Genomic DNA, 21,805 nt, shown 5'->3' on the forward strand with positions numbered 1-21,805 from the left:
CACTCCTTGAAAGAGAAGACAACTTCCTTTCCTTCCTCTTATTTCTTTCAGCACAAAATACATGCAGGTATATTTTACTTCTACCTTGTCTCAGAAGTAGAAGCTGCTGCATGTCTACGCTAAGCATGAGTAATGCGTCAGACAGACACACAGGCCAAAATCCAAGGGGCATGCAGACAGTGTAACAGGTAGATAGCCTGATAATTGGCAGTTCAAATCACAATCAAATCAAATGTGCACAGAAATGATGACTATTTTCTAGGAAGTTGGTGTCTCTTTTGTTTCAGGAGAGTTATAAAACACGGGGTCAAAAATGATGTAGCTAGGAGCAGAAACTGCTAAAGAAATTCCCTATTTGTCAAAACTCTGGTGAGATTTTTATGTTCACATGAAAAATGAAGAAAGAAAAGCTGAATGGTAAATATTTGTTCTGAAGAGTTTGCAGAGTCAAGAGCTGAAAAAGTTTGTCTGTGCCTACTTCAAATATATTTAGGTAGAACCAGTGGACACAAAAAAAAATGTCATAAACTTTACCTTTCGCTGATTTTGAGATTTCTGGATGCATACATATGTTGTACTGGCAGTTCCGTCCTCTGAAGGCAGAACTAACAAGAAAAATAGAAAAAGACAAAATAGGTTTCTCAAATCAGAAAAAAAATGTGTTTCTTTATAAATTCTCCCACTTTTCCAGTTCCATTTCCTGTTTAGCATACACAGGTGGGTAACCTAGTGACACCCCTCTTTTTTCATGTGGCTGGAAATTGCTCGCTGATATTGTCACAGAGCAGAGAGGACAGATTGAGGACTCCTTTTGCATGACTGCATAGCATTTTACCTACCAAACCAAACTCAACCAATATTTTCTCACAATTCCAGATTTTGTTGCAATTTAAGTTGTTTTCAGAAATATACAGATCAGTGAAGAGCAAGCAACAGCCTTTTGGAACAATGGCTCCAAGCAAATGTTCCAAAAGAGACAGATCTGTTATTTTGTTAATATCTAGGCTTGATTAAAAAAAAAAAGTTTGGCTATGTTATTTTAAAAGATGAAGTGGGCTTGGACTGAACTTCATAAAATGGGGTGACTGCACTTGATGTATGAGCACACAGAAAGGCAGTGAAGGCAACGCTTTTATTATTCAGCAAAAGTATAGAAGGGTTTCCTGTTTTATTTGAGAAAATAATCCTGTATTCAGGGATTAAAAAATCCTGTCTAACAACTGGAAAAAAATCTATGAAAGGTTAGAGATATTTCATCTTCATTTTCTACAAATCCAAGCAAGCTGACCAAAAGCCATTACGCTCGATTCACTTACATAGTAGAAAATCTGTTTTAGTCCTAGGATGATATCCCTAATGACATTTTAATATAAAAAGGAACACATTTGGTATGTCAACTGAATATTTTGGAAAAGATGATGCAGGTATTACCAAGAGTTTATAGCCTATGAAAACACAGCAGCAAAGCATTTGTGATCATTAGTATTCATAGCATATAACTTCACTTTACCATAGCAGCATTTTCCAGAATTTCAAACAAGTATACAGGTAATTATCTTTTTGCCCTTGTGTCAGAAATAGCCAGGACTCCCCTCATCCTTTCCACCTCTTACTTTAATGTGTAATGCAGCTTCTCAGCCAAGAGACTCGTAGTTCAGCTCTGACAGAAAGCACGAGTTCACGCTGAAGGAAGGCTTCTGTCCATGGCACAACTCAGAACTGCCTGACACAGAAGGATTCTCTACCACAACGCACACTCATTCCAGAGAATTCATTTGCTCAGTGGAAGCAGCAGTTTCTGTCTTAACTTCCCAAGGTAAGACAGACCTGCTTTAATTCCCTCCGATTTTACCTATGAAACAGGAACGTTTGATTTACACCAGCAAATGCCCTACAGGCAGCAACAAAAACGAAGGAAGCAGCTTTCATTCGGCACAACGCTAGGGCAGTAAGTCAGCCGGCCGCAGCCTGCTCTCTGCCATCGAGAGAAGTGCTCTGTGAGTGAGCTCTGAACCTCCGAGGGGGAAGACAGCTCCACGCAGGACCTGGGGGCTATCTGTTTACATGAGAGCACGCATTTCATAAACCACCTGGCTGCTTTGTGGCCAATTACCCTGAGCTTCACGTTAGTGCTGTTTTATTTTATAAGTGCTGCAGAAGGAAAATATTTTACAGTTGGACTATACCCATTTCCTTCAGCAAACACTTTTATTTAGAAAGATATCCTATGCCCTTCTACCAGGTTTAGCTATAAAACCAAAATATTTATTGTATATAGGTAATTAGGGAGGGATCAATAAAACATATTTTTGTAGTCATTGCGTTGAGGCAGTAGGGATTGCTGACTTTGCACCTCTCCCTCTCCCCCTCTGCAAGCCTGCAAATATAATTTGAGAAAGACCAGCTTGCTGTAGACAGGAACGTTACAAGGCAGGGATTTAAGTGAACGTAAACAGCACAGCAAACGTAAGCCCACATACCGAAAAGTACTACTCTGAATGCTGGATTTGGTGAAGGAAGCACAGTACTAGGCTACCTGGTTCCTTTTCAATGCTCTCTTCAGGTACGGCACACCATTTGTCAAATTGCTTTGCATCTTGTTGTCCTCGCCATTAGTAACTATTCAAAACCATGCCACAAAACAAAACAAATTCCCGTTGTCCAAGCCAAACTTAATTTAAAGTATTCAATTGTGTTATTCCAAACTCATTCATCAGTTTAATGTCACAGCCTTCAAATCAGAAGAAAAATGGGTAGTGGTATCGGGGCTTTGGAAGAGCAGAAAAAAACACTTATTTCCTCACTGAAGATGATACTGTAGTGCTGTCCCTTAACCAGAAGATACAAAAAGAACACGGAAAACTGGAAAAATTCTGACTTTTTGACTGCCATGGTTGTTTTGTTACTACATATGCCTTCTGAGAGTTTTCTTTTCCTGATTTCTCCTAAGAGCACGAAACAGATAAATACAAATAATATCAGCTCTGACAGAGGAAAGAGACCTGCTCACTTGCTCACTCAGACCTCTCTGCTTCACACCACGAGGAACCCTGCAACCCTTCGTCTCTGCTCCTTCTTCCCCCAGAAGCTACACCTGCACCTGTAGTCCCCATGGAAGCCAAGGGCAGGTGCAGCAATGTCACTAGAAACCAGCACTTCACTGAAACTGGAAGAATAATTGAAGAAAATCACTTTCATAACGGAGCCTCTTAGGTTACTTTATCCATAACTGTCACCACATTTGCCAATAAAGCTTTATTTAAAGAGAAGAAAAGTGAACTGCTGGAAGGAGTCGTGCATTTCAGCAGTGCTGAGTAGATGTTGGAGCCAGGCCACTGTAAGATTTAGCTGCGTACTAGAGGTGGGTGATATTTGTTGTCAGCAACAAGAAAACCCAATGAAAAACTCCTGTAGCACCTCAATTTTCATGTAAATGACTGTGCTAATAAAGGATGCTGAGAGAAGAAAATAAGTGGAAATAGAATATACAAGGCTGAAATATTTTTAAATATTCACTCATATGATTGAGGAGTTTCCAGAAGATGCCAGCAGCTGTTGAAGCAGGGCAAGTCCATTTGCACATTCCTAATGCAGAGACAGTCGTGCTCACGGCAGATGTTTGTCCGTCACACCTTACATGCCCCAAAACAGATGCATTGCCCAATTAAACAAAAATGCACTGCGGGCATCTCTTGGGCCACAGCAGCTGCGTCCTTACAAAGGTAGGAAAGTTCCTGTGTTATGTAAACAGCATTAATCTCCTCTGAAACATTAAGATGGAAAACTTGTTTAATTACGGTTCAGTTTCTCCTCTCTTCCCCTGGAAAAGGAATTAATTCGTTTATCAAACAAGAATTGGTTTTATTTTTATTTATTTTTTTCTGATTTAGCTTAATGCAAAGATATAAGGGATTGGATTTGTGAAGTGAAATGTCTACCTGTCTGCTTAGAAAGGCAACAAAGGAAAGAAAAAAAACAACAAAGGGAGGAGGCTAAAACTGGGACAGTGAGGGCAGACAAATCAAAAATGGATTTGGACATTACATTTCCTAAAAAGTACAGAAAATAAGCTATTACTTAGCTGCTACTGTTAAACTAAGAATGAGAAACAAGTAGTAGAGTTGAAATTGCCAGTCACATTCCCCTTTGTACTGTTGGGGCCTTCCGACTGCTAGGTGCAGCAAACCTTCATTTTGGCTGCGTGTCAGCACGGGGCCTGCAGCGGGGACAGGGCAAGCCAGGATCCTCCAAGTGCCACGGACATCGTTGTTTCCTGAAGAATTAGCTACAGATGTGCTGCAACACTCACTAGTCCTGTTACAAAATATGAAGTCATGGCAGTACCGGCTGCCTTGATAAGACAACCGCTTCACCTTTGACAGCAAAAGGAGGAGAAATAACTCAGAGCATCCTCCCCTCCTCCCCTGCGGGGTTTGTATGACAAACATAGGTCTGAAGGAGGGGAAGGAGGTTGTATTTTCTCCATATCCTGACTCCTATCAGAAGCAGTAGCCTTACTGAACTCACTTTCCCACCTGGGAAAGGAACAGGACAGTCTCCCTTCACTTAATTACTCTGATTTCTGATGGTTCCCCTCTTCAGGACGAAGTGGCTGATACACCTTCGGATATTCTGAAGATTCAGACTGAAGACAAGTGCAAGAAAATCAATTTCTCAAACGAGATGTCTGACAGCAGCCAAGGGGGTCAGGAGGCTGGTCAGAGAGGGCTCGGGGAGTGCCTCAGGGGCTGCTTTAATTGACAGATGCATCCAGTTACGGAAATGCAGTTAGCTGATACCGGTGCACAGTTGTCTTTTTTCCACTAAACGGCTATTCAGATAGAAGTGGAAGACATCAGATGATCTTGTTAGTATGTGTTAGAGAAACACCAGTGGTCACTTCATTTACCGTCTCTAAAAGACTAGGAACTCAAAGGCGAAACATAAAACCAGTGGTCAAGGCTAGGTCGGAGAATGGAAATCATGAAGTACAAAACCTGAAACCAAACCTGCAGCCTCATCTGGCTCAGAAGCTGCTCCAGGCAGCAGCCAGAAACCAGGAACTGGAGTCTCTCCTGGCAGAGGATGCGAGTCAGGGCTTTCACAAAGACTCCACTAAGTGCCTCTGTTCCTCCACAAGCTTGCCTCTTGCCTCCTACACTTCTCTGCAAATCTCATCCCCTCAGTACAAAGAAGAGAAGAGAAACTCGAGGCTGTATTTTGCCTTTGGCTGGAACGGCAAACACTCGTTGTAGCAGAACCCCCTAATTTTTAATCATTACCATCTGTAATCATTATGGCCACACACTAATGTATCCCTAAGCATCTAAATGCAAGAGGAATGATTTGGGAAAGACTGGAAGGCAGATGCCTCCAGCCCAGCAGGTCAATGAAATCAGCCAGTAATTAAAGTTTCCTAAAGAACTCATTCCTTCTGATTTCTTTTCAGTAAGTTGAAAAGACAACACAGAGGGGGTCCTTCCTTTAAATGCAATGATATTTGTCAAAACCATTTGTAAATATTAGTTCAGTTAAAACAACACAGAAGATACAAAATGTAATTAAGTTCTGTATAGATTTCACTTTCACGGGAGACTAGGAACAGCAAGGCAGAAATGATGTTATTCTATCTGTTTCTAGAGCTCATTGGAACCACTAATGACTTCGAAAGCCCACGAGTCATCAGCCACACACAAAACAACAGCAATGGCAGTGACCCCAGAAGACAAAAAAAAAAAAGAAAAAGAAAAAAAAAGAAGTGACATAGGCAGCAAGCAATAAAGAGATGAAGCTGCAATACAGAGGTTACTGATTCGCAGGATGCCAAAGAGAGCAATTCTTCAGCTGTTGTATTTCTGTGTACCTCCTAATAGGCACGCAGCAACGGCTGGCCAGAAACTGCAATTCCAATTCACTGCACATCCCCGAACCCAGGGTCTGACTCTTTGCAAAAAGACATCTCTGCAGATGCTGGCGGAGGCAGCGCAAGCACAGCCCAGCAGCGTGGGTCCCGGCCAGCCGCAAGCCGTGCGCTGCACACAGCTAGCCGCTGGCTTTGCACGTCTCAGTATTATTCACTTATTTACTTAGTCACTTAATGCTTTTAGTAATATGGGGAAAGGACGGGCCAGTTCCAACAAAACAGCTTCTATGGGGAAAAAAAAAAAAAAAAAGAAAAAAAAAGAAGCTTGTACAATTTATTTACTGCACCCAGATGTGTTCCTACTTTTGAGTAGGTGAAGAGACAAAGCAGCCTTTTCAATAATGATCTGGGGGGGGGGGGGGGGGGAGGCACTAACCTTGATTTTTTTTTTATTTTTTTTTTTAAGTCAGCATCTGGCCATTATTCCCAGCAAAACCTCCTTTCCCACTTTCTCCCTCAAAATCTTTCCTGTGGACATCATTATCTTCTGGAGATTTGTCATCCTCTCATCACAGCACAGGCTTTGGCACTACTGTCTTTTTTCTTGGGTTGGACAGGAGATCTGTGCTCACATCACTCTCCCTTCCTCCCCCAGTCTCATGTTTGCAGCTTCTTTTCCTCAGAGACCTGATAGCATCCTTGCTGTCCTCCCCCGTGGGATGTTTAACTAGCATGGTTATTTTCCCTTTTCCAGTTAAAATGATTATTCTTTCAAATACATCACAGAAACAGACAGAGGATCCATACAAAGTGACTACATCCAATTTAGGATATTACTTATGGAAAAAAGCACAACAACAACAATCATTGAGCCAAATAGCTCTGCACAAAAATTAGCTTGGAAAAACACCTTCTAAAAGCCACTGGCCCCTTGTATCTGCTGGTGCAATCATCTCTTCAGCAATCCCAGTGAAACGAGCCGTGTTTACAAAACCCTACTGTCCAGGCAAACATGACTTATCTGATCAATCCAGTCAGCTGGCAGAACCGTCCCTCCCTTGGGATGCACCACTGGGCAGCCCAAGGCCTAAAAAGGAGCTGTGATCAAAAATCCCTCTCTCTGATCTCCTCCCATGTCCTTCAGCTGTGTGACCAAAGCCCAGCTGAGCCCATCTCTGCACAGCGGTTTGCACATGATTCAGTGATTTGGGATGAGTTAAAATGTTCTTCATCCAATGCCTCTCCTTTTATTTTCTTGATGTGTTTTGGGAACATACTACAGGGTGCACTGACTTCTGCAGGAAGCGTAGCTAACAGGCATGCTTAAAGAAGAAACTAATCTGAAATTCTGAAGTTTTTGTTTGTTTTCCTTCTATATTAATTTTTATTCTTGTCTTTCTGTCTTGGTCTGCATAATCTTTATTGCTGAAAGAACCCGAGCTTTTTTTAAAAATTCTAAGCTGAAATAAATAAATCCGGTAGCCAAAGTATGGAGATCTGCTATGAAAAATCATGAGAGACAGGGATCATTTTCTGAGAACAGAACTAAACCATAAATCATGAATAACACAAAGGCTTCAAGAAAAGAAATTCTGGGGAAGAAACAATGCATTTCTCCCCGCTGTGGTTTGGACCATTGTTTGAATGTTGATCTCAAACATCTCACACGCTCTGTAACACCGCAGTGAAAGCTGCTCAGGAAATAAATATGACTGCTAACTCATGGAAGATTTATTCCGTGACATCTTTCTGATTAAACTAATAGATGGACATCTAAATGTATATTTAAAAATGTGTTTCTTAACTGCCTTACTCTCTAATAGTTTCAAAATCTCAAACCAGACCAGCAGAACTGAAAACTTTTACTGGTATTTAGAGACAAGAATTTTCATCCAGGCCAAACTTTCTGTAAACAGGAAAAAAAAAAAAAAAAAAGCTGATGAGTCAAACATGAGGTCTGCTATAGGCTTTGTTCTCCTAGTCTGTTTTATATGGTACATGGAAAGATATAGCAGCAACGGGTGGCAAAATGAAACCCTGAAACAGGCTGTCCCACAGCTCCCTGGTACCCCAAGGCAGTTACGAAAAGCTGCTGCTAACACCCACCTCCTTGAATTATATTTTTTCTCCAGATGAGACCTGCAGCCTGTTAGCAGGAGAAGAATCACATTTTCAAACCTATGTTGTACGCATTGGCATGCAGCAAAGGAAAACAAACAACAACAAGAAAAATTCTGAGGAAGTTTTGTCTTTACAAACACAGGTCCGCGTTTGGGAGACACATTACAGTTCCTGACCAGACAGCTGCTGCTCTGGTGAGAGCTGGGAGCAAAGTAGAGGGAAGGAAAAAGGGGGTTAAGCGTGAAGAAGAGGAGAAATGTAATTACACCCATCATCTGCCAGATGTTATGCCAACATAAACTGATCCAGAATTTGGCACTCTACTCGTCAGGCTTAAAATTCCCCCTGCCTAGCCCTCAGTGACACATCCTGGAGATCCAGCACACCAAGACACAAAAAAGTTTCTTGAGATTGTGACAGCTACAAGAAAGCTTGTGGTCTACACACAGAGCAGTAGGAATATGGCTTCTTTTCTGGGTTTTGATCTGCAAACAACCCCAAACAAGCAGAAAGCCTCAGCTCTGCAGCTGGCCACTGTGCTGGCGTTTGGCCTGGCTGCAGCTGTATGGTACTACTTCCTCATCAGGAATCCCCACAGCATATTTAGGTAATATTTATGCGCTTACCTGAAGGAAAAATCTCCACAGTTATTTGTATAATGGAACAGGGGTTGTTTTCAGATCAAAACAGAAGACCGAGAAGGCTCATTTTGAGGGTATTTCAGCCTACAAAGATATTAAAAAATAGAAATTTGAATAAAGTTCATAATTAGAAAGAAATTATATGCTTCTTGACTTTGGATTGGGGGAAAAAAAAAAAAAAAAAAAAAAAAAAAAAAAAAAGTCTTTTTTTTCCTCATATGCTTTCAACAAGGAACCAGACTGCAGCTTTAAGACTCTACAGTGGGGAGCATTGTGGAGCAACCTGAGAAGCAAATGTGGTAAAGGCTTTGTTGAAATCCTACCACTAGGACGTCCTTATTTACTCGGGTTGGCGTCAGGTCAGGGTCAGAAGCTAAAAGCCCCGTGCTGGGCAGGGCGCAGAGGAGAAGCGCTGCTCCTGTGGCGCGGGGCGGGCTGAGGCCCCTGCAGGCCGCATCCATCCCCTCACACGGCCACCCAAAGGCGCCCGACCCAGCAGCTCTCAGAATTGCTGCCCCTGTGCCTAGCTGAACACCACAGCCCTCGCTGGGGTTATGGCAGCTTAGCCGCACACCACAATGTTTGCTGCCGATGCCTTCCTGCTTCCCTGCCACCTCACGGGAAACCATGAAGCCAGCGGCTCAGGCAGAAAAGGCAGGGGTAGCACAGGATGCTTTTGGTTTTGCCAGGACAGACACGCGAGAGATGAATATTGGCTTACTATTTGACTGCAACACAGCAAGAAACATATCCTGAATGCAGGCCTGGCACAACAGAACAGCCGGGTGAATTTTTTGACCTGCCCAGCGTTTACATAAACCTTCCATTCACGCTGAGGAGCATTTCATCCCAGAAAAGTGAAGTCTCCATGCCGCTAGCGCTGTCGGGGCCCCTTTCCCTCTCACACTGCCTAGCACGGCTGTGACCGCCAGAAAGGGAACGGGCCCAGCCTGCCCGCTGCTGGTGCCCTCGGCCCTGTGAGGCTGCTGCCGGCCCAGCTCCTGGCCCTAGCAGCAGGGGGGCTCTGCCCCAGCACGCCTCCACAGCTGCCCGCAGGGCCGGGGCTCGGCTCCTGCCCTGCTGATGGCCAGGGGAGGGCACGTTGTGGAGACGCCGCCTCCATTTTGGAAGACGTGAGAGCCAGCGTGCAGTTAATGGTGGCTTGGGACTTGGGATAATGATAGCACCTTGTCTGCTGCAGCGCTGGCAGATCGTCACCCGGTGTCAAGAAGTGTACTCTGTGTCACTGACTTGGCACCTCCGATCCTTCTTTCAATGACTGTTCTGAGTTTTATAGCATCTTCTTAGTTTAAAACCTCACACACATTGCCTCATTAAGCTGCACAGCTCCTGTTTCAGATAAATAATGGTTGTTATCCTCATTTTAGAGCCCCAAAATGATCCAAAGAGGTTTAGAGATCCAAAGAGGTTAATTAGACAGGCCACGCAGCCAGCCAGTGCCAAAGGGAAGCCCACAACACTGGTGCTGCAAGTCTGGAGAAAGAAGTACCCTCGGAAAAGCCAGTACAGGCAGCATGTCCTCTGATTCAGAGAGCCGGAGCTACCCGGACAATTCATTGCATATTTGGCAAATGAGACAAAGGTTTACCTTCCCCTGAAGAGCCCCCAGCAACCCCCGTAGTCAATTCATCTGCTAAGTGTGGCTACCGCCAGAGCTACAAGAAGCCTACAACCCGTTCAGCACCGGTTACGTCGCACCGACTCAGGCACGTCACCGCGCGGCCATTTTGTGCCCGTGCCTGCTCCCACTGCCAGCAGCTCTGGCTGCAGCAGCGCAGGACCCACCGTGCAACCAGCAGCAGCAATGCCCGCTGAGCACTGCATGAATTTACTATTTCTTTATAAAATCACCATCGTTATTTCAATGCCTTTTGGCCAAAGGTTTTTTTTTTTTTTTTTTTTTTGTTGTTGTTGTTGTTGTTTGTTTTTTCCCCATGTCATTTAGAAGAATTACAAGAAAAAGATGATTGTATTATTGTCATAAATTCGTAATGAGGTTAAGACTATCTGTAAGTTTTAACCAAGTAGTTCCCTGACTAGGAGAGAAAAAAAAAAAAAAAAAAAAAAAAAAAAAAAAAAAAAAAACAATTACAGCATTTCAAAATGTTGCTTCCTAACAGTTTATTTTAAAAGCCAGATGAGGTAATTTTTTTTGTTTTTGAATGAAACATTTCCTTCAGAGTGATTTTTCAACAGAAATGTTCTTCTTATGCTTCTTATACCAAGGAAACTTAAAACAATATATATTTTTTTAAATGTAATAAAAATGATTGTTTTTTTTATCAATGATTGTTGATAATTTAATAAAAAATGATTGTTGATTGAAACAACTCCATTGTTTCACTCCACTTTTGAGATTTTGAACAACTCAAGAAAATAATTACAAGTAAATACAGGAGATGTACCCACAGAACTCAACACATGAAATTTAAACCAAAATCGGGCTTAAGAATAGGTGGGCAGGTTACCTGGGTGGAAATATTCTCCAGAATGGATGAATTGACCTAACAAAAGCTAGAAATAGGCCATGGTGATTTAGAAGTTAAGTTCTTAGTCCTTCCCATTGTATCTTTTTAGTTTTGAGGAAATGTGCATAACTTCCCTGATGGGTAGTAAAAACCTTTCCAGGATCGTTATTGCTCTGGTTGATGACTGATTAAATCTGGCTGGAATTCCCTGCTCAGTATATCCTCTGTCTTTTTTCCCCATTCTGAGACTACTGACTTCTTGCACTCCATATATCAAAATAGAGATACCTTGCGCAGGCTCGAGGGTGCTAAGTCAGATGCCTAATTGCTATATGCCATAATAAATAACTGAGGGGACCTGGCCTCAAGGCACTAGTTCCACCCTTAGTACAAACCTAAAGGATAGAGATGGCCAAATGAAATATAACCTGAGCCCAGGTACAATCCCCAGGCTGAAGCCTGATTGCACATGATGCTTACTCAAGCAGCTGGAATAGTAAAAATGTGCATAAAAGAGTATTGTCATTTATCGTAGCAGTCATTTCACAGAAGCACAGTCTGGAACATGGATTAACAGACAAGCCTTTCAATCAAATGTGGCTTCAAATCCCAGTTTCCATACATGACATATAAGGTATGTGCCACCTCAAACATCTGATATGTTAGGTAAAAGGATTGACCTATACCAAAAAAGCATTTGGTAGAAATTGTTTCTCCATTTGCCCCAGGCTCAGTCCCTCATCTGTTCATCTGCTAAACTCAAGTCCTCTTATTTAATAAGCGTTCTTCTTCATCCTTAAAAAAAAAGAAAAAAAAAAAAAAAAAAGCATAGCGGTAAAGGGTTTTCTTTTTCATTTCTTCAAAGGCTTCCAAAGAACCTGCTACTCAAGCGTTAAATGCTCTGTCCTTTGGTGCATTTGTGGTAGCAGGGCAGCCTTCTGAAATGAGAGCTAAGCAAGAGCCACAGTGTTGCACTCATTACCCATTCATGAGTTCAGATAACTGATTGAATAATACCAGTTTCTATTTCTATAAAGTAGATAAAAGCCACCGGGGCCATTGCCACGGTCATGGTCTCAGGCACGCTCCCCACTCCAGCTCTGCCTGGCGCCAGCTGAGCTCTACATGGGCAGCCAGCTGAGCACGGTGACTGCTGAGCTGGCCGGAGAGGAGGAATAAGTCGGGAAGATTTGGAGGCAGGGAAAGAAAGCAAGCAGGAAGGGAAGAAAGCTCCCCTTTGCTTTCATGCTTTGCAGCAGACCTGTCCCCGAGAAGGCAAAGCAGAGCCAGGCTCTTCTGCCACCACAGCAGCTGCTGGGGCTGGAGGGGCCCTGCCCTCCCTGCCCTACAAGAAGCTGCCAGATGTGCTGGAGCGGGGTCCAGCTTCGAAACGTGCTGTACCTTATCATCTTGCAACACCAGCCTCCTTCAGGAAAATGAGGTGTTTCTCTCCTCGACACCTGCAACTGAGCCACCTTAATTTATTTTCCACATGATTACACACACTTTCCACTCCAAATACAAATGAAATAAAAATGTGAATAATGATAAAAAAAATAAAAATAAAAAGCAAACCTGGACCTGACAAACTCTCTCTTTTCTCCTTCTTTCCCATTTACTTTTCTGCTGGCATTTTGCACTGTCACCTTTAAATGGTTTGTCCACAGTGTGCTTTTAAACATTACAAGCAAGAGCAGGTTTGAAAAACAAGAGAGCTATGCAGTTGGAAAGCTGAAGCACAATTGGCATACCAATAAACGCCTCGATAGCAGCTTCAATAGTGCTGCACTGCTGCGGTTGTTCTCACTGTTTCCCTCTCTCCTGCTCCTCTCTTTCCGTGCAGGGCCCTCCAGCCGGCAGCGGCCCTGCCTGGCACCGCCAGCGGGTGAGGAGGGCAGAGGCTGGGCCAGAAGGCCTCGGTCCTGATGCTGGAGATACCCAGCCTGTACTCTGGGCTGTGACTGCATCTAATCCTCTCAAAAGAGGGTAAATACCACCTGCTGAATGAGTGCTAAATACTGGGCTCCCAAGGGATCCTACAGCTCCTTTCCTTTTTTTTCGCTAGATCAGAGAAACAGCATCAGAAAGGTAAAAGCAAAGCTGTCTCGTCACTTCATGAGGAAGGCAGAAGAGAAGGGTTATATCCGCACTTCCAAAAGCTGCGTTTTTATTTTACCAAGACAGAAATCTCTGTCAAATAACTTAATTGCGCCGACAGAGTTTGATCCTGCAACTCTGCCAGCTGAGATCCCGGTTTGGCTGCCCTGGGCCAAGGCGCTGTTCCCCCACACGGTGGGAGATACAGAGACGTGGTTCACAGAGCTGAAAACTTTGCACCGGTGCCTTTGACTAACTTCTTTAAAAAGAAAGCAAAATGAGCAAGGACTTATTCTGTTAAAGGAAGGGGAAAAAAAAAAAAAAAAAAAAAAAAAAGAATAATTGAGTGAAAAGTATTGTTTTCTGAAGAAAGAAAAAAATCAAACCCATGCTTCATGACTCATTTTCCTTTAGGAGTTTTTTCACTGATTGTGTTTGCTGTTTTCTTTTCGCAAGGTTGGAAAGGTTGGAAGAGAAGGGTTTAACCTGACCTGAGCATTTCCTGTGGTGTGACTGTACTTTTTTAATCCTAATTTTTAATGTTCTCGCCTTTCTTTTAAAAGTAGCATTTCAAGAAAAAATATCTTCAAGAAAGACCTCAAAACCATAGGCAATTTGATCAAGCCCACAAGGATAAATCCTAGGGCTTGACTCTTGAGCTCTGGTGAAACTAGATGAAGCGTTTAAAGACGTTCCTGTACCCTGCTGACCTCCCTGCTCCTCCGCTGACCTCCCGCACGCCTGAAGAAAAGCAGTAGAAGCAAACGCGTGCAAACTTCTCAGCCTTTCCCACTGACGGGCTCTTTTATCAGTGTGGTCTCACCTCTCTGGCCTAATTAGCCTGACCAGTCAATGACAATGCGTCTGTAATTATACAGGAGCTGCTGGAGACGCAGCTGAGATGCTGCGTGTGCTCCTTTCTACTAATCCAGGGAACCTGTTGCCAGAGAGGTGGGTGACCACAGGGGCTGGTGGTGCCTTAGGCTGCTTCTGCCACATTTATGCATTTGCAGAGCCCCCTGTCCTGGTCTCAGCCCCCTGTGCACAACAGACTGAAAGACCAGGAGAAAGAGGAAGGAGGAGGTTTTCATTTGGGGAGTGGGGTATATTTTGCAGAATGCCGTGTCATTTATCTGCTGAGCTGCAGTCATTTAACTTTCCGAAGCGTACCAGTCTCTAATTATTACTTGCCAGGATCCTCCCGTATGACTGGAGCCTCTAAGCTCTTCCACACTGATAACACCGATAGGAGGAAATAAGCATGTGTAGATGCAGAACAGCTCCCTACAGCATAAGCAGCGCTATATAAAGGCAGCTCCTGCATGCAGACAAACCCTCATTCTGTGCCCAGGAACAGCACATTACATCCTGACCCATGGCGCAGTTCCCTGCCCAGCTTCTGCACCCAGCGAGGCAGGGAGCAGCCGGGAGCATCCCTGCGGCCAGCAATTAGGGCTCAGCTGGGAGACCCCGGCTGGAGACCAGCGGTGATGCTCTGCAAGGCAAATTCCACTCCAGCTCCGTGACATCAGGCAGGGAAACCTCTCAGGTCCTGCGCCGAGTAGTTTTATTAGCTCCGCTGGAAGGAAATTTATGGAACCGACCGTCTCAAGTATCAGAGATGTCGATTTAATGACATGCGGGCGCTTGGCGAAGCTCTAAAGCTCCATGCCTGCCTCGGTGGCGTTGTGGCCAGTTTGGACACAGCACTGCAGCACTCACCTCGATGGCAGGAGGCTGCTGGCTGCAGCAGGAAACAGACCTCTCCTTTTACAGTTTATCAGCACAGAAAACATTTCCTCTATTTTATATCAACGGGTGTCTTTTCTTTCCTTGGGATTTGATACCTTTGTTGGCATTAGATCAATTTGTTCTTTACAATAGACTTTTCAATAGCAACTATATCTTCCTTAAGTTACGGCTGAGAAGAATTGACAGATCAAGAGATACTGCGTGTGAATGGTGAAACCAAAATGGAACGGGGCAGAAAATCCCTACCTGTATCCAGAACTAATTAGATCTGGAGGAAAAACCGTGGGTTTTCTGGTTTGACAGATGAACCTAAACCAAATCAGCCTAGATTAAATAAGCTGTTTTTTGTTGTAGTTTGTTGGTGGGGGGGAGATTAATTAAGAGAGGCAGAAGCCTCTCGCTATATATTGGATTTTGGTGACATCCAATTTTCTAAAGGTTTGTTGTTGTTTAGCTGTTGTTGTTTATTTCAAATTAGACCAACTTTAAAACAAAATTTAAAAGCTTTCTGCAGGAACAAGAAGTTTCGCTGTTTCTGGAATACCACGTTATGCTTTGAAAACAGCAAACTAAATCCATACCTTTGCTCTTCCACTGCCCTGTTGGGCCCGGAGCCCCGAGGAGCTGTCGCAGAGCAGCGTGCTGTGGGCGTGCTGCAGCAGCAGGGGGTCTCTGGCCCTTCGTGGAGCTCTGAGCACTGCTCACGGCAGCCCAGAGCCCCTGCTCCAACCCCGACACAGCCCTGACAAACCCGACTCTGTCCAAAATGAGTGGCTTTGATCCACTCCCAACTGAACCGCTCGCTCCATGCTTTCTCTGCCCCATTACCTGTAATCCCCACCCTGTGGAGGACACATCACAAAAAGCTAACCTCTTTTCCAGGCTTTCTATTTTCTTGCTGATTTCTCATTTTTCTTTCCAAGGGTTTCTGAAGTGACAAAAACTTTCTCTGCACTGAAGGTGCCCGGGGAAGCCCTGTAGCTCCGGCGGGCAGGGTGCAGGGGTGTCACAGAGCAGTCCCACATCGCTGGCTGGGAAGGGATTCACCTCTGGAAGCCTTGCTCATAGGCCGCCTATGGGAATAGCCCTTGCTTTTGTTTTTTTCACAGAGATTTACTCCTGCTCCTCATCACATAAACTATTTTATATGTAATCTGTCTTATTAATCAAGTCCCCGCAAGTCAACGCCTGGAGCCAGCCTAGCAATCTGATTTTACTACAACAAGTGTACAGCAGCATCCTTTACACAAGATAAGGCCTCCATGCCTTGTCTTTCCATTTCAGGATTTTAGCTTTCAGCAACGCACACACTTATCAGGCACATAAGTATTCTGTGCTCCCTGCTCTGCTTCGTTTGCTGCTCTGAGGGAGGAGTGATGTGTTCGCTTTTTTTTTTTTAATTTCCTCCTGCTCCTGCAGAGGTGTTAAGGGGCCTGAAATCCCAAAAAAAGGGAAAAGGGGAGGAAAAAAAATGACTTAATTTTTCTTCAAAGCCTTAAGCGACCACAAAACCGTCTGTTTTTATCAAAACTAACATGGCCTGAGAATTCTGGGGTTAAGGCCCAGGTGTCCCTTTGGAGGTCACATATCAAAAGCTACAAGCATTAGCCTGACACCAAAAGAGGAGAGAGGGAAGGAAAAGACTGTCAGGACTTCAGACAGTCAAATTGTGACACTTTGTCAAGAGACCACAGGTGCTCCAGCTTCTTCCTCTGAGCTGCTATTAAAACAAAGCCCCAAACCCCCAACGTTAACACCTAATTTAGAGACCTAATTCACTTTACACAAGACAACAAAAAGAAAAGAAAAGAAAAGAAAAGAAAAGAAAAGAAAAGAAAAGAAAAGAAAAGAAAAGAAAAGAAAAGAAAAGAAAAGAAAAGAAAAGAAAAGAAAAGAAAAGAAAAGAAAAGAAAAGAAAAGAAAAGAAAAGAAAAGAAAAGAAAAAAGAAAAGAAAAGGGGAACAGATATGTGTGTGTGTGTGTATATATATATATTTTTTTTTTTTTTTTCTTTTTCTCCTACTGCTGGTCAGCTGAAAAGAATGTGAATTTCTAAGCAGGAAAGGGCTAAAAAGACAGAAACCACTCCGTGGTGAAAATGCAGTCTGAAGTTGTTACTATTTCTGTTGGTATTTGGGGGCAGTTCATTGAAAGGGACTTTGCCGGGGCTGTTGAGTCTAAAATGAATCCTCTGGCTGGTTGTGGCTCATGGGCACCCACATGCACGCCACGGCAGCAGATTGCTTTCCACAGCACCTCTCTGCTGGGGGGAACACCAAGGCAGGCTGCTGCCTCCTGCCTCCTGAGATCATCCCAAGGATGCTGCTCAAATCATTTGTTGTTGTCGATATCAGGAATGTTTAGGGTTATAGTAAAAAATTTGGATCAAATCAGATTTTGCCTCTACCTTGCATCAATCTCCCCAACATGCTGAGGTGTCCTTCCGTGCTGCAAGTGCTATTTTCAGGATGGTTTTGTTCACTTCATAGCGTTTGGTGTGAAACTTCATGCCACAGAGAATTTTTCTAAACAGCATTATTGTCATTTTAGGTCTGACAACTTTGAAGCCACCCTTTAAAAAAGAGGAGGAGGAAAGCATTTCATATAATGCTAAAGCAAATATAGTGCTTCTATTTGAAGCTAAGTGCACATCAGTGACTGGGTTATTAAAGACTGTGCAGTTGGTTTCCTGCAAACTTCTAGGTGGAGAAAGCCTCACATCACCCTACTTTCAATTAAATTTACTTCTCCACCTTTCTCTCAATGCTGACTGAACTACAGATACACTTGGATAGCCCTCTGCCCGGAATGCGAGCAGGTAGATCAGGCTGCAGATTTTCATACGAGCCACTGCAGTGCTGCCCAGGAATTTCTAGGTCTCTGTCCCAGTTTCAGTGGCTTTCAGCCCCACACAAGACTGAACCCCTGCTGATATTCAGCTCAGTCCTTGTGGTCACCTCCTCTTGGTATGTGAACATTGGCTTAAATTGATTTGCCCATGGTCATATCTAGCCTTGGCAAACTGGAGTGATTTGAATTCTGCCCCAAGACCTGAAAAACATGTGTACTATAGGGCTAGCCCTAGAAAAGTGAGGGGAAAAAAATAAATTGCAGTTGTATGGTCACCAGCAATTCAGACAGAATAAATGTTTTTATTAATGCAGTTTTACTTATACACTGTAACTGCACTCAGGTTTATAATGGCTGTATTTTGACAAATCTCCCATAAGCAATGCTGCTGAGGTGACTCTGAGATTAACTGAGCTCTAATGACATTTAAAAGCTTCTTAGGATCCGTACAGGGAGGCAGCTCTGCCAGCCTCAGGCCCACCACCCGCCGTGGTGCTGCGCCCTCGGTGGGACTCCTCGGCGGGGTAGGTGCTGCCTGGCACGGGCAGCGCTGATATCGCTGATACCATCTCGCCCAAGGTTATGTGGGCAATTACAGGGGAGAGCTCTTGAACACAATACTTTCGTTTTTTCATAAGCTCTCTTTGGGCACTATTAACCTTTATCTTTTACAAGAATTAGCTTTCAGTGTCCCATTTTCAGCACAGTATTTATAAGCGCATTAATAAATCGTTACCAAAAAAAGGGTAGCGGTTCTCTTTGGCTGCATGACATTACTCCTGCATTATCCTGTGGTTGAACACTGCAAAGCTGAAACAAATCTTTACTAGAAACAAATATCTGCATGCATGTAGATTGGTGAGGATACACATGTGGATGATTTGCCATCCATTGCCAAGGGAAGCACAGCATGCTGACAGCATTGTACCCGTTAGCTACAGCCCTGTTCCCACGCTCATTAACCCTGCTCTCAGACCTGCTGCATCGCCTGGCAGCACAAACACGGTGTCGATAAGGCAGAAGCCCACAGCCACCTTTCTGTAGGACAAGCAGTTAGACATCTATATAGAAAGCCCAGAATGGCAAAGCTGGGCCTGAAAGGAGTACGCATGTGTGGTCATATAATCAGCTTTCTCTCAGCAAATGCACTCATTCAAGACTGAGACCTTTTTTTACAGCCTACAGCTTCATTAGCCCAGGATTTACAGCTTGAGAAAAGGTGATCAAAATTATGTGATCTAAGCAGGTTTGTTTTGTTTTCCTCTTCCTGGAATGTCTGCAGAAGTGGGAGATGAAGAGGAGAGGAAAGAAGGGATTAAGCAAGTACAGGAGCCCACCTGACACAGATTTGCTCTGGAATCCAGCCCTCCTGCAAACTGCACCTCCCCGCGGAGGCACCCCTTAAAGGTAACAGGCGACTGCGGGTCTCCTGCTCAGTAACAATGCACGCGAGGCCAACGTGAAGCAGAATGGGATGGAAAGGTCTGTTATCAAATATGCAGTCTTTTGTGATCATCTATGCCTGCACAATACAATCTGATGGTAATTAGAACATCAGTGAAGTAATTACATCCATTCACAACAAAACCAAAGTGAACCAAGTACATTTATACAGAAGAAAGAGATAGAGACATCCATTCATCTCCCTGGCAGATAATGCATGGCATGAAGCTATCTTTACATAATTCGGATGTGTCCTCGTGGGTGCATTAGCACTTCTCAGTTCGACATGCCTGGATTATAGATAGATACTAATGACTAAGCACAGGACACACGCTTCGGTTTAGCATTGTCAGATGAGGCCTTCTAAGGTAATCTTTTTTTCTTGTTTTTGATATGATTCAAAGATTTTGCTTGAGAGCGATAGCAATATGTAATTACCAAATAAGTGAGGTCAAAGAACAGCTCTTCAACCAAGTACAGCTCGCAAGTCTGGCAAGACTGAAAGGAACAACATTACCTCCAGTCAAGCTGTTTGGGTTTTCGCTTGCTTTTTCCTGACTCCTAGCTCGCATAGCAATATGATGCTCCTCCAACACTAGGTTGTCCTTAACCAGCACGTAAATAGAAACAGCCTTAAAATATTGGCAAGAATATTTGCCAGCTGAGACGCAATATCTACTCATCCATCTCCACTATCACGACGGAGATAATGAAGCAAACTAATGATGCTTAATTTCTCTACCTAAAGCATTATACTTTGGCTGAGTAGACTGGTAATATTTTACCAAGCTGTAATAAAACCAACAGTATCTATCTATACGCACACGTTATATGAAGGCTTAGCACTTTGTATTCTCAACGCGAACTTACCAAAGTGCTCTAAGACCCCATGATTGAAAGAGGAACATTTTGTGATCATAAAGTGAGAGAACGGGGAGAAGGGAGCCGATGAGTGCCCTAGTTCATTTAATGTATTATCTTTGCGAGTTTTCGTGTATTGATTTTGGCAGAAATACAATCAAACGTTGCTGTCACTTGCAATGGTAGGAAAGTGCTTAGTTAATGCCTAATTAGGCTTTAGAGTTCAAACCAAAACTGTTTGATTATGCTGATATCCTATCATAGCACAGACCTAATAGAAAAAGGCGTAAGTAATATGGCAGTAAAACAAGTTTTAACGCGCCATTGGTTTGTCCCTGAGCCAGTGGGTTTTTGTTTAGGTTTGTTTGTTTTTACAAAAACATCGAAGCAGACAACTAGGCATTTATCCTGCAACATTCAGAAACTGCTGCTTTGCACGGTCCCCTAAATTAAAGCATTGAACAAGTCTGGTTTTAGGCAAACAAATGTGTCACTATTATCGGTTTTCAGCTTTTTTCCCAAATTCCATCAATGAAATGCAAATCCACTTAGCAGAGATGCCACCAAAAGCAAATTTCATTGATGCTGAGAAATCACGCGTGTCCTTTCAGTCTCTTGGGTTTACCTTGCAGACTCGTAGCACTGCCCAAGGAACTGCTTCACACCCTGACTGCAGGCACAGGGACTCAGCAGCTGCTGTTGCCCTCACTTCAGATTGTCCAGGCAATTTCAAAAACACACCACCAAGAGACTTTTTTAACAGCTCAAACACTGGGGGAAACGTGCAGGCTAATGAAACGCATGTCACAAAGTCCAGTGAGCACAGATGAGGTTGGCGTCCACCCCACTACCACGGGATCGCAGCTCCCACAGGTTTCTGCATCCCAGTGCCCCATGGCACACCGTGCCTTGTCTTTCGGGACCAGTCCGTGAAGTGGCAATTAAAAATAAAGCCCTGACTTCAAGAGATGCAAGCTGAAAGCAGTGGCCAAGCTCTGGATGTGAAGCGTTCCTCAGTTCCTGAAACACGCGGCTGAGGATTTCAGTCTGCTGGAGAGACAGGGAGCGTTTTGGAAACACGAGTGCCAAGGAGATCCCAAACGCAGATGCCTGAGCCTCAGAGTTGTGCTCATTCCCAGCTTCAGCTCCAGACCACAACTGTGCTAACAGCTTTGTATTAATGAGGGAAGCTTTGCCAAGGAGATTAGTACCGCACTTCTTCTGTCTTAATAAAATGTGTTCTAAAATTAGTAATCTCTCAGATAAGACGATATCTGGTTTCTTCTAATTATTTTTCAAAAAATCTGATACCTGATGAGTTCATGATTTGCAATTTCTCTCTCTTTTTTTTTTTTTTTTTCTGTAATCACCTGCATCGTATCTGAATAAATCTAAAATGGGAGGGGAAGCCAAGAACTGACCCCTCACTATGCAGCTGCCAAAGTTTCTGAGTTATCCACAGCGCCTAGGAAAAACTAAGCCAAATCCAAAAGACAGAGCCACCGCTGAGGCGCGTATGAATGGAAGAGGGCAAATACCTAAGTGAGCAAATGGCTAATCGCTGCTGGCTGCTTTAACTTACAGAACGCAGGGCCAGACACCTCTGCCCTTTCCTCTGGGTTGCTGTGTTACTGCACCTGGTGGCACAGGCACATAGACAAGCAGCAAGTGCTGCTTCTGGGCACAGA

The 21,805-nt window shown here is 43.7% G+C and overlaps 1 protein-coding gene across 10 annotated transcripts in view; it reads right to left on the reverse strand.

Moving 5' to 3' along the window:
* The window catches only part of LOC311439579 (uncharacterized protein), a 377,995-nt gene that overhangs the window by 243,437 nt on the left and 112,753 nt on the right, over window positions 1–21,805 (reverse strand). For all 10 annotated transcript variants that reach the window (XM_084525450.1, XM_084525453.1, XM_084525452.1 and 7 more), the window contains one exon: window positions 535–605. In XM_084525450.1, coding sequence (XP_084381576.1) covers window positions 535–605 — 71 coding nt within the window. The remainder of the gene's footprint in view (window positions 1–534; window positions 606–21,805) is intronic.

The sequence above is a fragment of the Aythya ferina genome, assembly GCF_964211825.1.
Source record: "Aythya ferina genome assembly, chromosome: 7".
In the NCBI taxonomy this organism is placed as follows: domain Eukaryota; kingdom Metazoa; phylum Chordata; class Aves; order Anseriformes; family Anatidae; genus Aythya; species Aythya ferina.